At 40.1% G+C, this 15114-nt stretch overlaps 2 protein-coding genes across 6 annotated transcripts in view; both read left to right on the forward strand.

Moving 5' to 3' along the window:
* The window catches only part of cluha (clustered mitochondria (cluA/CLU1) homolog a), a 20059-nt gene extending 14143 nt beyond the window's left edge, over positions 1-5916 (forward strand). For all 3 annotated transcript variants that reach the window (XM_032512313.1, XM_032512315.1, XM_032512314.1), the window contains exons 17-27: positions 62-306; positions 395-479; positions 571-724; positions 813-952; positions 1037-1117; positions 1215-1340; positions 1474-1595; positions 1697-1790; positions 1884-2018; positions 2118-2191; positions 2760-5916. In XM_032512313.1, coding sequence (XP_032368204.1) covers positions 62-306; positions 395-479; positions 571-724; positions 813-952; positions 1037-1117; positions 1215-1340; positions 1474-1595; positions 1697-1790; positions 1884-2018; positions 2118-2191; positions 2760-2886 — 1383 coding nt within the window. In that variant the 3' untranslated portion in view covers positions 2887-5916. The remainder of the gene's footprint in view (positions 1-61; positions 307-394; positions 480-570; positions 725-812; positions 953-1036; positions 1118-1214; positions 1341-1473; positions 1596-1696; positions 1791-1883; positions 2019-2117; positions 2192-2759) is intronic.
* A 680-nt stretch (positions 5917-6596) lies between these two features.
* LOC116687142 (lissencephaly-1 homolog) overlaps positions 6597-15114 on the forward strand; it is a 43689-nt gene continuing 35171 nt past the window's right edge. Inside the window, exon 1 of one of the 3 annotated variants that reach the window (XM_032512316.1) lies at positions 6597-6799. The gene's annotated coding sequence lies outside the window, so the exon portion shown is untranslated. Of the gene's footprint in view, positions 6800-7015; positions 7035-15114 lie in introns of those variants that run through there. The other 2 variants (XM_032512318.1, XM_032512317.1) reach the window with 2 other exon arrangements.

Below are 15114 nucleotides of genomic sequence, written 5' to 3' on the forward strand. Positions count from 1 at the left end.
AAAAATAAAATTCCATTTATTATGGTTGAACATATTTTTCAAATTTTTCCTCACCGTGTAGGGTGTGGAGTTGTCTGCTCTCTCTGCTGCTGTAAGCCATTTCCTAAACTGTTTCCTGAGCTCCTTCCCCGACTCTGTCGCCCACCTGCCTCCTGACGAGCTGGTGTCACGCCGCAAAAGCCGAAAACGTCGCAACAGGGTCCCCGGCGGGGGTGACAATACGGCGTGGGCCAGCCTGACACCAAACGAGCTGTGGAAGAACATTGCCTCTGAGGCTAAGAGCTACTATCACTTCACCATAGAGTGGTGAGGGCCCCATCTGCTAATGTGAAACAAATGTTGGATTCCCATTTTGTATGTTGGTTGGTGACAAATTAAATGTTTTCTTGCACAGTGAAAGTGTGGACCAGGTGGTGGAGAAATACGGCCTCCAGAAAACCACTCTGCTCAGAGAAATTTCAGTCAAAACTGGCATCCAGGTAACACTCATTTAGTCTTTTATATGACCCCTGGCGGCACTTTACCAAATGGTCTTCATGAAATTTCTTCTACTTTTAATTTACCTTCTAGATTCTGATAAAGGAGTATAACTTCGACAGCCGCCACAAGCCTGCCTTTACAGAGGAGGACATCCTGAATATTTTCCCTGTTGTGAAGCATGTGAACCCCAAAGCCTCCGATGCCTTCCACTTCTTCCAGAGTGGACAGGCCAAAGTGCAGCAAGGTGAGACATGTTAAAAGATTATACATACAAATCGACAGAATGAATAATCTCACTGTCATCACTGACTACCCTTTCTTAACATTTCCAGGTTTTCTGAAGGAGGGCTGTGAGCTGATCAACGAGGCTCTAAACCTCTTCAACAATGTGTACGGAGCCATGCATGTAGAGATCTGTGCCTGTCTGCGCCTGCTGGCACGCCTTAATTACATCATGGGGGACCACCCGGAGGTAAATAGAAATAGGTTAACCTCTGTTACTTTGTGTCCTATTGATTTCATGGCCCAAAAATAACATTTGTGTATTTTCCCACAGGCTCTCAGCAACCAGCAAAAGGCTGTTCTGATGAGTGAAAGAGTCCTTGGCATCGAGCACCCAAACACAATTCAAGAATATGTAAGTTATCACACCAAATGTAGGGGGTATGTCATACATCCTAAAAATGATTTATATCCCTCTAACCACTATACATTTGTTTCCTGTTGGTTCCCAGATGCACCTGTCTCTGTACTGCTTTGCCAACGGCCAGCTGTCAACCGCCCTGAAGCTGCTTTATCGTGCCCGTTACCTCATGTTGTTGGTTTCCGGGGAGAACCACCCAGAGATGGCACTGCTAGACGTAAGTGAGATTTATATAATCTACGAGCAGCTTCTATAATGCATCAATACTGATTTTAAGTTTGGGGTAAAATCCAACCTACAACAGGAAAAAGACAATGAACACAGTCTTTTTCTTGGCTCCCCTTCCACAGAGTAACATTGGGCTGGTGCTGCATGGAGTGATGGAGTATGATTTATCGCTGAGATTCCTGGAGAACGCCTTGACCATCAACACAAAGTTCCATGGATCCCGGTCCCTTAAGGTGGCCCTCAGGTGGGGAGAGATTCATCTGCCGTATACATGTAGTAGGTTATAATACTGACTGACGTAATGATTTACATTATGTGCGCTTTGTAATTTTATGTTTTTTTTAGCCATCATTTAGTTGCGAGGGTTTACGAGAGCAAGGCTGAGTTCCGCTCTGCACTGCAGCACGAGAAGGAGGGTTACACCATTTACAAGAACCAGGTGGGCCCTTCACGACTACACTGCTGGGAATTGACACGTTTTTTTGGACAGTTGTTATGAAGGAAAATCTTACTTTTTTTTGCTTTTACTCAGATGGGGGAGGCACATGAGAAGACCAAGGAGAGCTCAGAGTACCTGAAGTATCTCACCCAACAGGCTGTAGCTCTGCAGAGAACCATGAATGAGATCTACAAGAATGGCTCCAACGCCAGCATCACGCCCCTCAAGGTGACTGCTTCGATTTACGCCAAGTGTTTGTGCCGCCCATCTTTTTCATCTCCACCATTCAGCAGTGATGCTATGTTTTTATTTCCTTCTGTTTTCCAGTTCACTGCTCCCAGCATGGCCAGTGTCTTGGAACAGCTCAACATTATCAACGGCATAATCTTTATACCGCTCAGGTACACAACGCCCTGAACACCGCAGGGACTTAAACAAAAATCTAACATTATACACAAAGGTAGGAGTACTAAAGCTGTATTATATTGGATTTTATTAGATTATTTTAACTGCCATTCCTGAAAATGGCTTTACAGAAAAGTTCAGCCCATAATAATCAAATTTCATTTTAAACTTGGGTGCGCCATGGCAGCTCACCTGGGTGAACGTGGGCCCCCATGTAGTAAGGCTAAGTCCTTACCTCAGTGTCACAGGTTCGATCCACAGCTGTTTGCTCTCTCTCTCTCTCTCTCTCTCTCTCTCTCTCTCTCTCTCTCACAACTTTTTTTTTTTCTTTCTTCTTAAGCTGTCCTGTCCAAAAAAGCCCAAAACCTTACTGTAGGCTTTAGTACATTATAATAGGTTTGAGACATGAGTGACAACAAAATATCTGTGAGGGGGTAAAGGAAAGACCAAAACATTCAATAATTTCCTCTACAAGAAGTCAAGTGTTTGTTTGTTTGTTTGTTTGTTTGTTTTATTTATTTATTTATTTATTTATTTATTTATTTATTTGGTATTTCATTTCAGCCAAAAGGATCTGGAGAACCTGAAGGCAGAGGTGCAGAGGCGGCAGCAGCTGCAGGAGCTGGGAAAGAGCGAAGAGCCCACTGAGGACAGGCCACTGGAACTAGAGGACAAAATTCCCATTGATTAATGTATAAAAGCCTTCAACACGGCTACATTCTGCTATGGGGGGCGGGGAGAGGCCGTGATGCAACAGCCATGTCACTGAGCCTGTGGACTCGAGAACCGAGTGGTCTACATCAGCATTGAAATAAATGGGGAGGAATTGGTTCGGGGCAGTCCAAAGAACCAACTGTATGCACTGTAGGACAAAGGAATACAGAGTGAGAATTTCCTACAAGGTAGGAAGGGAGGAAGGAGAAAGTACAAACATAGTATCAATGTAAAGTGCAATCTGAAAAATCCCCAGCCGAAGAGCCTGGTGACGTAAAGTCACTCAAGGTGTTGGCTGCGTAGAAATATGATTGCATATAAAAGAGTGGTTGCAGCCGGGGGAGGGAGACCAAGGATGACCATGACATTGTATACCAGAGCCTTATCCACTGTACCATATTCCCCCAATGTTTTTTCTCAGCTCAAATTCCCCAAATCCCACAGCACTGTTTAGCCCAGGACCATATTTTGCCCCGCAAAGATCCTCGAGAACCCTTGAGCATTTAGCCACCTTCCAAATGGTGCTCTAAATGATAAGCACCTGCCCTGCCCTAAAACTCAGGGTTACTTTCTACCATGCACTATAACCAGAACACAATCACTAAATTAGATTTTTTTCAAGTGGGGCTTCATAATATCAGTTCCTTTCTTAGTTGTATCTTTGAGCCATTTTGCAGCACTCACCCATTGCACTCGCACATCCCTGATGGTTAATTAATTTAATCCTTCTATCATTTGTATTTACAACATCCCAGGTGGGTGCCTGCGATGTGGTTCCTTTTTTTCCAATCAAGCAAAACAATACAGTGACACATCAGTGAGTTTGATTTAATTTGCTGGAATTCTTTTTTCTTTTCTTTTTTTTAAAAGTAAATAATGGGTTTTGTCAAAGTGCACAGGAGAAATAAGAAGGTATTTTAGGCCTGTTCATCAATTAATTTAAGCCATGTCTGTTTTATAGAAAATGTATAAAAGTGGAAAAAAGATGTATAAATCTCTATCGGATTTAGACAGTTACTTGATTGATGTTTATGGAAAACACAGATTTAAAACGTCCACCTTTAAGCAGTAAATGTATCCATCTATAAACTAGCTGTGCTCAATCTTCTATTTTTACACATTGAAGAATATGTGCATGTATGTGTGACGGTGTGTGTGTGTGTGTGTCTTTGTGTAGTACAATGGAAAATCTATTGGCCAGGGCTGTCGCTGCTTTTGCTGCTGCATAGTTTTAATAGAGGCTAAGTCTAATATTGGCTTTCCAAATGTTTTATTTTTCTATGCATTGTAAACCTGTTGGATGGCTGATGCCTCTTTTCTTAAAACATTCATGCTCACCAATGTTGTGAATCTGTTTATGAATGAATTGGTACTGAAATGAACCTCTTCTGGTCACTGGACAGGTGCTCAGCATTGGCACTAGTGACTGATGTACTGTTGTTGGGTGTATTTCTTTTTCTTTTCCATTATTGGGTCATCTTTTTTTTTATGTAACTGAAACAAGAAAACAGCCAGGAGTGTCTGTTCATTGAGCAGTATTTAGTTCACCTTCTCGTGATGTTTGGATGTTTGATCATGTCCACAACACAACCAAAAGTGGACGAAAGAAGGGCTGCTTCAATGGGATGTACCAAAAAAAAAGACTAAAGGTTTGTTTGCGCTTGTATACATGCAATGTATCCTTCCCATGGCAATTTGTTACTAAATTGTTGCCGTGTCTAATGTGATTAAAGCAATAGAGAGATGGTGCTGTAACTGATTGTTTTCAAAAATGCAGTTTGTATTTCGCACAAGAAGTGCCAGATGGACTACTTACTGTGCAGGCTGAACTACCTGAAGACATAGAACTGGTAAAAAAAAAAAAAATGAAAGGGGAGTTCTTAATATTGGGGGAATCGGTTGTTAGTGATTTTCCTAATTGTGCTCCCAGACCATGACATTAATAGCACAGAGCTGTGTATTGTGCCTATTATTTATGCTTCTGAATGAAACCAGGGTGATAACAGGTAATAACTTTACAATTTACGAAGGTGAAATATGCCTTCTAATTTTGTTTTCTTGTTTCTTTATTGACTTGATTCTTGCTCACCAATAATACCAACATTATCCACAAGGTGGCACACTAACATTTGTCTCATTGTGAAGGACATACATTACCGGAATGACAGGAGACGTTGCAGTGCAGGTACAAATACACGTGCTTTAGTTGACTTTGACAAATTAAAATGAGGGTATTTACATTTTTTCTGTTTGTCCCCCAGAATATTAGTCATATGACTCATAATTACAAACACTGCTACCTGTTGAACACGTGCTGAACCTGTTGAAATCCCACAGGCAGGATGTCTATTGATTGGGTATTTTAACACTGTAGATCATGATATAGAAAACTAAATGAGAATGATCAAACTAATTGTCTGCAGAAACACTGCTTTTTTTTAACACGGTGCTTCTGAAGGCACTTATCTCACTCCACCTGAGTTCAGTGTAATATTTCTGTTTGGAATAGTTTAGCTGTTAGAATGTTTGAGATGTTATTTCATTTTGTTAGACATTAGCATCAGAAGTGGAAAAAGACCTATGGTGTAATAATACAAAACTACGTATTATTTAACACAATTTGCTTATTTACCTTTTTTATGATTACTTATTTGCAATCTGAATGTCTGAAATATAAGGAAAGAACGGAATATGCATATTAACTGGAATTACATACACAGGCAATACATATTCCAGATATGGATCCTGTGTAAAATAACTTTAAAAGGTGTGTGGGGAGAAAAAGAGTCTAATATCTACCCCAAAATATTATGAACTTTGCTGCCCACTGGTCCTGTTGCATTTATCCTCTGGAAATGATGATTGTCTAACAGTTGTGTGTTTTCTTCGCTTATATAATGTCTTTTGCACAAAGGCTTGTTAGGCCAAGTTGTTGAGTCTGCTTACCCTGACGGTGTGTGGTATTTGTGTGTTGTTCTTTACAAAATATTAAGTCTAATTATATTTTGGTTTGATTATGCTTTTATATTAAACTGTATAAATAAAATTAGTCAAACTTTTGTTTGGGGTTTTGATAACAACATACACTAACATTGACAGCATACAAGTAGCCAGTAATGGAACAAGTAGTGAGATATTTTACTCAAGTAAAATTAATAGTAGTACAAAAGTATATGCAGTATAACAGGTAAAAGTACTCATTAAGTGGCAGAGTGGGTCCTGTCAGTGTGTTATATTTTTGTATTATATCTATTGCACAATAAGCATTTTATTGTTTTTGCTGGCTAGTTAATTTTTGTACCTACTTTCAACTGTAAGGTAATTTAATCTAGAATACTATCGTATAGGATGATCACATGCTTTATATGTTAATTATGTATTTGCAAAGTGGCTATAGCTGACAGATAAATGTAGTGGAGTAAAAAGTACAATATTTACGAATGTAGTGGCGTGGAAGTATAAAGTATAGCCGAGTCTAATGTAAAATACAAGTAGCCTACCTCAAAAGTACAGTACTAGACTAGTAGTAAATGTTCCTAGTTACTTTCACTACTGCAAAATGCATTCAGCATAGTGCACATTGTCAGTTAAAATCCAAACATCTTATCTTTTTTCATGTAGCCTACAAATAAAGCAACCATAGGGATTTTGTTTCATCTATCAAGGGTGGAGCGCTCCCGTCAGACCGTGAACGCGAGCTTTGTGCGCGCTCCCGACTGAAGGCGAATGCGGTAGCCTACGAAAAAACAAGCAAGCAGCGCCGGAGAGACAAGACGGGCACAGTTTACCTCCACATCACAAGATCATATTTTGAAGCGGAAATTTCACGCCCTGTCGGGTCGTGTTAACGTTAAAGACGGCTGAGGATATTTACGGGCAGAAACAATAGGGTGAGTTCGAATAGTTTTCAGTTATGAAGCCGGTCAGGGTCGAAGGAATCTGGCGTTAGGTGGGGAAAATGACGATGTGGCTGTAATTTTTGCACCTCCTTTTTATGTCTCAAAATGGCGGATAGGCCGCTTGGGCTGGAGCAGCAGGTACCTTGTCAACGGAGCCTATCCTTATGTCCAGATAAACAATTTTGTGCGTTTACTATAGTTCAAGTCAGTCGACGTCAGCTACTGTGTAAGTTAATTGTAGCTAATTGAGCTTGAATGCATCTTGCGAGCCTGTAGTTTTCGTTAGACTGAAGGTACGAGCTAACTTTCTGACTGCATCGCCGGGAAGCTAACTTAGCTAACGTTAACTTTAGCCAACATTAGCTAACGATAACTGGGCATAACGTTAGATGACGTTAAACCACCGGCTGGCACCGTCGTCATGTCGAACGAAATATTTAGCGACCACAGTTAGGACAACATGTCCAGTGTGCTGCAGCTACACACCACTGCTGTATTAAGTGATATTCATCATCTAGTTTGCGTTGTACATATGCTGTGCAGATCTAATTGTAATTAAACATCAGACACCCCTGCTGTAGTTTTCTGACATCCCATGCCGCTGAGTATACTATTCCCTGTGCTGTTTGTCGCTGTCATACTGGGGTATGCTCACTGATGGCTGCTGCCATCATCATCTGCAAGTCGGTCTGCTTCATGCGGTTTGTTGGCTCAGTGTTGGAAAATCAGGGTGGAGCACATCGCAGGCGATGGGTTTGTATATTGCGTCTAACCAGTACTTAAGTGTCTCCCTTGTTTTCAGTTTGCACATTTTCTTTCTCATTGTGAGGGTGTGATTGAATGATTCGGAACAGGAATTTTGTGGACCTATGGTTTACGCTGGGATGAATGCAAATCATTGCTGTGGTTGCTCTCACTGTTGTGCACTGAATCCGACAAACGAGTCCCCCTCGAAATGTTTGGCAACCTTGTATTGATATCGGATATAAAACATTGGTTTAAGCGAGCCTTCTTGGGTGATTTATTCTTCCTAGCCACGCCTGTAAGGACCGCGCTGCATCTGATCAACTGGAATTATGGGATATTGATGAATATTGTTTTTATTTTTGGTTTATTATATGTTCAGCTTCAAAAACAAATGTTGACTTTGTCTATGACTGACTTAAGGTCATGACTGACTAATCTGCATTTATGAATTATTAGTTTTGCGGTGAAGATATTGGTGTTGTCTATTCTAAATGAAAATGCCATAAAAAATTGAGTATATAATGTAAGTAAGTTTGACAGCATTGCTCATGTCAGAAAGCCACCATGATGTTGAAATGGCACAAAGTTCAAACTGTAGTGCACAATATTTGAAACAGTGTCAAACTGTGTATTGCAAGACCTATTTTCTGTGTTCTAATTTAAAAAAATTAGCTAATATGAAAACAGCAGCTCTGTTTCTTTTAAAAAAAAAAGTTTGCTTGAAAGCAATATTGGTCGGTCCTATGTTTTATCAAAAGTTGATTTGAATGAGTGCATCCCGGCTGCCCATCTCTATTCAGTGCCGCCAGCAGTGGAAACACAGCAGCTCCAATTGTACAAGCTTCGTCCATTACAAGAGCTGCTTTGCTAGCACTTGTTGCCAGTATAGCAAATGACAGCAACCAAACATGTAGTGTGTTCTTCTTTAATGTGTTTTTGGGTAGTCTTGTCAAATACAAGCTTAAAGTATTGTCTGAAAGGAGGAGAATGTTTTGCCGAGGGGGCTCTTGATACCCATCCCTAGTTAGAGTGGGTGCCAAAGTAGCCTGAAGAATTTAACTGTTTGATTTGAACGTGCTTCATACTTGTCAGCCATAACTGACTTACTCACCATACACCTCCAGTCTAAATTTAGAGCTATAATAATTTAAACAAGTAACTTGTTGGCATAAAGAGAATACCCTTGATAGACTGAAAAAGCGTTTTATTGACTGCTAGGTGGAACTTTGTACAACATGGTTGAACGAAGAAGGCTAACTAGTGTTGTTTTTGAAGCACTGTGTTGATCCCACCTGTGTGCAGGTTGGCTGAGGCATGTGATTGATTTGATGTTTCTGTGAGCTTCCTGCCTATACTGAGTCTTTTCCCTCTGTATGTGGATGTGGGGTCTGATCTACTAATCAGGCCTCTTATGTCAGGTAACACAACTGATAGGATGAGGGCCTGGTAATTTGATTGCAGCATACACTTATGGATGAGAGATGAGTACTTTTCCATCTGCTGCTTTGTGTCAATAAGCCCTTCTTTTTTAGGCACTAAAGGAAGATGCCACTAGTGCTATAATTTAAGTTTAGCCAACCCACATAACTAAACTGACACAGGCACCTTGCAGGTCTTAACAGCTGCAGATCTTAAGCTGAGCCAGATGTTCACTCAGTTAGTGATAAAGCTCTTTGGATGATTTCTGTCAGAGTGGTTTTACCAAGAACAATCATTCATGAAAACTAAAGATGATTTACAGAATAATCAGCCTTTCAGTCCTGTTGGTTTAAGAATCTGGAGAATTGATGAAGATGAACAGATGAAGAGGCCTCTACACAGGCTAATGTCAGAGCTGCTTCATTGCTTGGCATAATAAATTATCCATGTTTATCAAGCTGATGCAGCACAGTGATCCTCTCTATGCATGTTAATTACTTTGTGTGTAGCTGTCTCCTGTTAGGGACATGTTTTGCCACAAAATTATCTTAATCAAGCATATGTATATTATAGTGTTGGTACCACTGCTAAAGTTACCGGAAGTCATTCCTTTTCAGTGGAAGCCGGCTTCTGTCAGCTGCAAGGAGTGGCAAATCTGTTGGCGTCCCGTTTTGAGCTTCAATTAGCTTTATGGTAATGAGCTATGACGCGGCTCAGCAGCAATCAGCGGCTACACCAGCTGCCAATCAGAATATAGATGTGCTTTGCGTTGGCTGATCCAGGAGAAACATACGATCTAAACTTTTGTTCCTACCAAAACAGTAATTCTGAAAACCTAGACCACAAATCTTTACAGAATATAACTATCATGTCAATTACTGCACAACTGATGTTTGTCTCCCACCTGGAGCTTTGTCAGCATGCAGAGAGCATAAACAGTGTTGTGGAATCACCCTTTTTTGAAGTCAAGGATGGTAATGTAACATTCCCAGGACACAGTGGATATGAAGGTGAAGTTATCAACAGAAAATGAAGGCGCTCCAGATTCCAGCTGTTGACATGCTTGCTTTTTGAAAGAGGACAATGAACGACATAAAGACTTTGGCAGAAAACTGCGACTGCGAGGTGACAGTGAGGAGATAACCGTCAGCATTGCTGTGGTGGTATGTTTTGTAAGGAGCTGCTGGGACACACTCTCTTTGAGACTTCACTTTAGACTCTACCTGGTGTTTTTATTTTCCTCCATTGCACTTCATTCCTCAGGGGCGTGTTCCTTTGTTCAGACATTGAAGTGTGGATGATTACCAAAAATGCTGTAGACATACCGTACCTTGTTTGTCATACTTGTCAATTGGAGTAATGCAAAGTTGCGATGTTGTACTGCTGTCTGATATGTTACACTTTGACCAGATGCCTAATTTGTTCAACTTAAGTGTTTTTTGGAGTTTGTCTCAAACTGTTTAGCCAAAAATAACACCAAATATCCATTGATTACCAAATTTGACTTTTTTACACCCTGATCGAATTGCCTCCTTATTATCAATTACCAAAAAATGCCTCCTCATTCAAAACCAAATTTCAATAGCTAAAAAGGAAATCTCATCATCAGTGAGCCAATAAGCATGCAGCATGCTTCTACCAAGATCTAATAAAGCTGGAGATTGGCTGTCTAACGTTACACGTCATAGAGGCATAAAGGAAAAGCTCACATAGTACGAGCTTGAAAATAAATAAAAAGATTTCTCCCTGAGTCACTGAGTGAGACAACTGTCTGTGGTTAGTTGACGTCTGTACCAGCTGGACAGGCGAGTGTGTTATCTAAACTGCTAAAGTCAGATGAGCAGGTGAAGTGAAGATAACGTTGTCAGTAACTATAGCTTACCGGTAGTCTAGTATTGCCCGACATATCTCCACAGTGGAAAGCAGCTTATAAAAAGTTATGTTATGTGTTCTTTGCATTGTTGGTAATAATTATCACCGCACAGCAGAAAATCAGTTTTATTTAAAAATTAAATCGTGAACAGGGTGAATCGAGATTGCAATTTCTAACGATTAATCGTGTATAATACTTAATAATGGGAGTAACAGGTGATCAAGCTTTAAAAGGGATATTTAGGCCAATGTTGATGTGGATTTCCGGCTAAAGCAGTCAACCTAGGGGGAACACTGAACATCCTCTTTTAAAAGATTTGCTGAAACATTACTCTGCTATTTTCTAACATGGTTTTTCTGTTTTAGTTATTTGATTTGATTGTTTTGACTGAAATCTTGCATTTTTGGGCCACAATTTTAAATCTTTAAATTAAAAAAAATCATATGCTTGACTGTTAAAAAACAAATGCAGAACATCATTTGTCTTTTGACTTGGCGTGTGGTTCTTGCATTCTTAAACTGACAGAGACAGAGGATGTTTTCCAATATTCATTAAAAATGGCATTTAGGAAATAAAACATCTCTCAAAGTAGTCAGCGCCATTACTGTAAGGGGTGCTTTATTGTACAGTTCCTGCTGCTACACAAAGGCAAAATAATCAATGGGAGGAAGACACATTATTAACTGTCTGTGGGCAGATTTATAGACTCACCGCGGCTATAGCCCATTCCAACAAGACACAACCACATTTTGTGCTGAGCCAATTAGCCTGATTATTTTATGGTGCAAACATTTTGCTGAATACTAAAGCCACAAATGAGATTTGCACAGAGGGGAGGCTAACACATTAATGGGTACTCACAGCAATGACAGCTGCCAGCAGCACAGAGGGAAGTATCAATATATAGTAGATGACCTCATTTCACACACCACAGCAGTTTCACAGGTTGATGTGGAAGGCGCACGCTTTTTAATGGATGATTTCTATGTGGAGTTTTAGCAAGAGACATTTTTAGCTTCATTGCCATGTCCTTTTGTTGTACTGCTGTGACCCTGAACCATGGGAAAGTAGTTGGGCAGCTTCCAGAAACCCCCTGCTCGCTGCAATCCACACACAGTAGGTTAGCAGATATTTGGACTGCTGTCACATATCCAGTATGGTGTGGTGACATCAGGGTCCAGAGGTTAGCTATTAGCCATGTTAGGTTGCTCTCTACAATGTCAAACTGTCAAATATGCAAATAAATAAGCAAACACCGCAGCTTAAACAGATAAGTTCAGCAGAATGGACTTAATCTTACATCTGGGGCAGGGCTCCAGACTGCGACCAAATGGTAATTTTGAGGCTGTGCGAGTATTTTTTTTTTTAAACTACTACTAGCACTTTGCAACCTGCAAATGTTAGGACTCTTTGTCTTTTCTTTTTATGTTGAAAAGGAGGAGAGAGCAAGTCTGCCAGAGTTGGCCAATGTGTGTGAGAGGGTTAGGGTTTGTGAGTGATTAGTTACAGTGTGTGTCTCGCTTTTGTAGCGTCACACTCATTTGCAGATGCTGTTGCACAGCGCTGTTGTTACCATGTTACCCTGAAAGTCACGATGTTGGACGATCAGCAATGGAAATGAAGGTTGTCCAACGCCGTAGAATGGATGTTTGGAGCTATGCGAGGCTGCGTAACCTGGAAGTAGGCTGCAAAAAGTGTACAATGGTCTCCAATGGGATTGTCGCCGCTCTGTCTTTCTCTATCACTCTGGATACTGCTTTCACGGTGTAAACAAAAAACAAAAAAAGGCAATAATTAGAGATGCACCAATTGACCGGCTAGTGACCGGAATTAGCAGATTTTCACATAATCTGCCATGAATTGTTATCGGCTCATCTCTAGCAATAATGTTACAACTGACAATAATAATAATACTTTGTTACATTTCTTCAATATTAGCTACGTTGTTTTACAAGTTGTCACAGAAATGACCAACGATGTTCTATTCCAACGTTTTGCCATTAGCGCAGGACCAAAGATTCCAGAGCGCTACATTTACATTTGCACTTTAGTGTAGTATTTAAGTAAATAATTTTATTTTGATTGTAACCGCCAGTGGTAATGTCATCAATACAGTTGATTAAGCTATCAAGCATTAGTTTCATATGTTTCATGGGTCATCATTTTACCTTGCTATGACAACTGAAATTCTGTTAAGTCAGAGACAGCACAACTAGGTGACATTCACAGGTGTACAGGCTTGAACAGGTGAGGTAAAACATGCCCAAAGGCAAAAGCAGCAAAGATTGAGGGCGTGACAAAAATAATTGTTGACTAACCGGGAATCAACAGATGAGTCTACTGCCAACATAATCATTAGTTGCAGCCCTAACTCCAGACACAGCACTTTTTCCTTCGTTGCTCCTTTCACACGCTGCTCGTCTCATGCTTAATGCACATTGTCACCCCAACCTGTGTCTGGACATGGGTGCCTGGATGTAGTTGGTTGGAGGTATCTAGAAGTAGGTAAATTGGCTGTGTGTGTACATTTGTTTGCTGGTCTGGCAGAATTATATTCACACTGGTCCCAGTAGACTAAGAGGCCTATTGAAGCTCACAGTTAGTATTCTAGTGGGTACCTGCTTTAGTAAAGTGCTTTTCAATACTACGAAGCAGTGTAAAAATAAACTTCATCACATTAGTGTTAGTTGCATTGCATGTTTTTTGACAGTTATTGTTCCTCACATCAATATTCCACTCCTGATTAGGGCTGCTCAAAAAATAATAATCACAATCCTTTTGGTCAATATTGAAATCATGATTATGTAACACGATTACTCATAAACCTATGGGTGGGGGGGGGGGTTGATGAGTTAACCCTTGTGTTGTCTTCCCATTATCCATGAACTTGTCCTTCCTGGTCAAAATTGAAAATGAATTGAAATGAATGAAAAAATGTTGTGTGCTTTTCCGATGTTTTTTTGTCGCTTTTTCTGATTTATTTGTCACTTTTTCCAGCTTTTGGCGCTTTTTTTAAAACCTGAGCTGGTTTGATAATAGGTTTTACATTTATACTTGGAATTCATGGTCAACAAACCTCACTTCTATCAAATTACACATACATTTTTAGATAAAAAGGCAGAAGCTATGAATTATTTTGACTAATAGTTCAGATCAGAGGATGTTGAGTGGATCACAGATGGATAGATGTCAAAGTTTAGTCCGGATACTGTTTTGAAACCATTTAAAAAAAAAAAAAAAAAAAAAAAAAATTAAAATAAGATTAAATTAAAACACCCAAAAAATTCAATGAAAGTAATCAAAAATGTTGTATGGAATCATCCATGTTATTTCTGGGCTATTTGGTTGAAAGAAATCCACATTCCTGATATAAAACAGTTTGAAACGGGTCAGTTTGACCCGAGGACAACACAAGGGTTAAAAGCGTCATACCTTACAATTGCATTTTAGGCAATAGTGTCCTTACTCTCTCAGAAATCTTTGGATCAAAATAAAATCTGTTTTACTACTGTGAGTCCATTCAGCTTTATATACATACAAAGGTAATGAACAGTTACAGATACAAAAGGCATTTTTTAATCTCAGATCACATTTTCACTCACTGTGACCACTACTACTACTTCTGCCATTACAAAACATTGTCCCAAAATATGAATAACGTGTAATTTAACGTCACCGCTCATTTTACATACAGTTTAGCAACAAAACAAAATGCTCAGCTTCTTGTTGTTTTGAGTGGTATGGTTTTAAACAGAAAGTGAGTACAGCGCGTCGGTGGACTACGTCTCTTGTAGCGGGGAGTCAGAGGGGCCGCGGCGTTCTTTAACGTTAGCTTCTTGTCTCATCTGGGTGAAATGAAATTCATCAAATTCAGTGCCCGAAACTCTTTTTTCCAAGCAACTGTAGCTGTCATATTTCAGTTTCCATGGTGAATCAGCCGTCAAGGCTTTCGTTGCAGTTTGTCACTCTGCCTGAGGAGAAAGTGCTAATACTCGCGCTGTTGTTCATTTAGTTGTCCTGACGTCACAAGTGATGACGTCCTGTCACTGTTCCAGTTGCTCACACTCAAAGAGAAGAGCGTGTCGATGATGTTCTGTTAAGTTTAGAGGAGCGGACAGCTCTCAAGTCATGTTATTTAGACTTCATGGCGCTTTTCAAAAAACCTGAAGGAGCGGCGGGAACTGTGCATAGTGAAAACACTGTGTAACGTGCAAAACGATAGCTTTTTCTCGATTTCTCTGTTTTTGTGATCGTTAGGAGCCGAAAT

The sequence above is a fragment of the Etheostoma spectabile genome, chromosome 3 (assembly GCF_008692095.1).
Source record: "Etheostoma spectabile isolate EspeVRDwgs_2016 chromosome 3, UIUC_Espe_1.0, whole genome shotgun sequence".
NCBI lineage: Eukaryota > Metazoa > Chordata > Actinopteri > Perciformes > Percidae > Etheostoma > Etheostoma spectabile.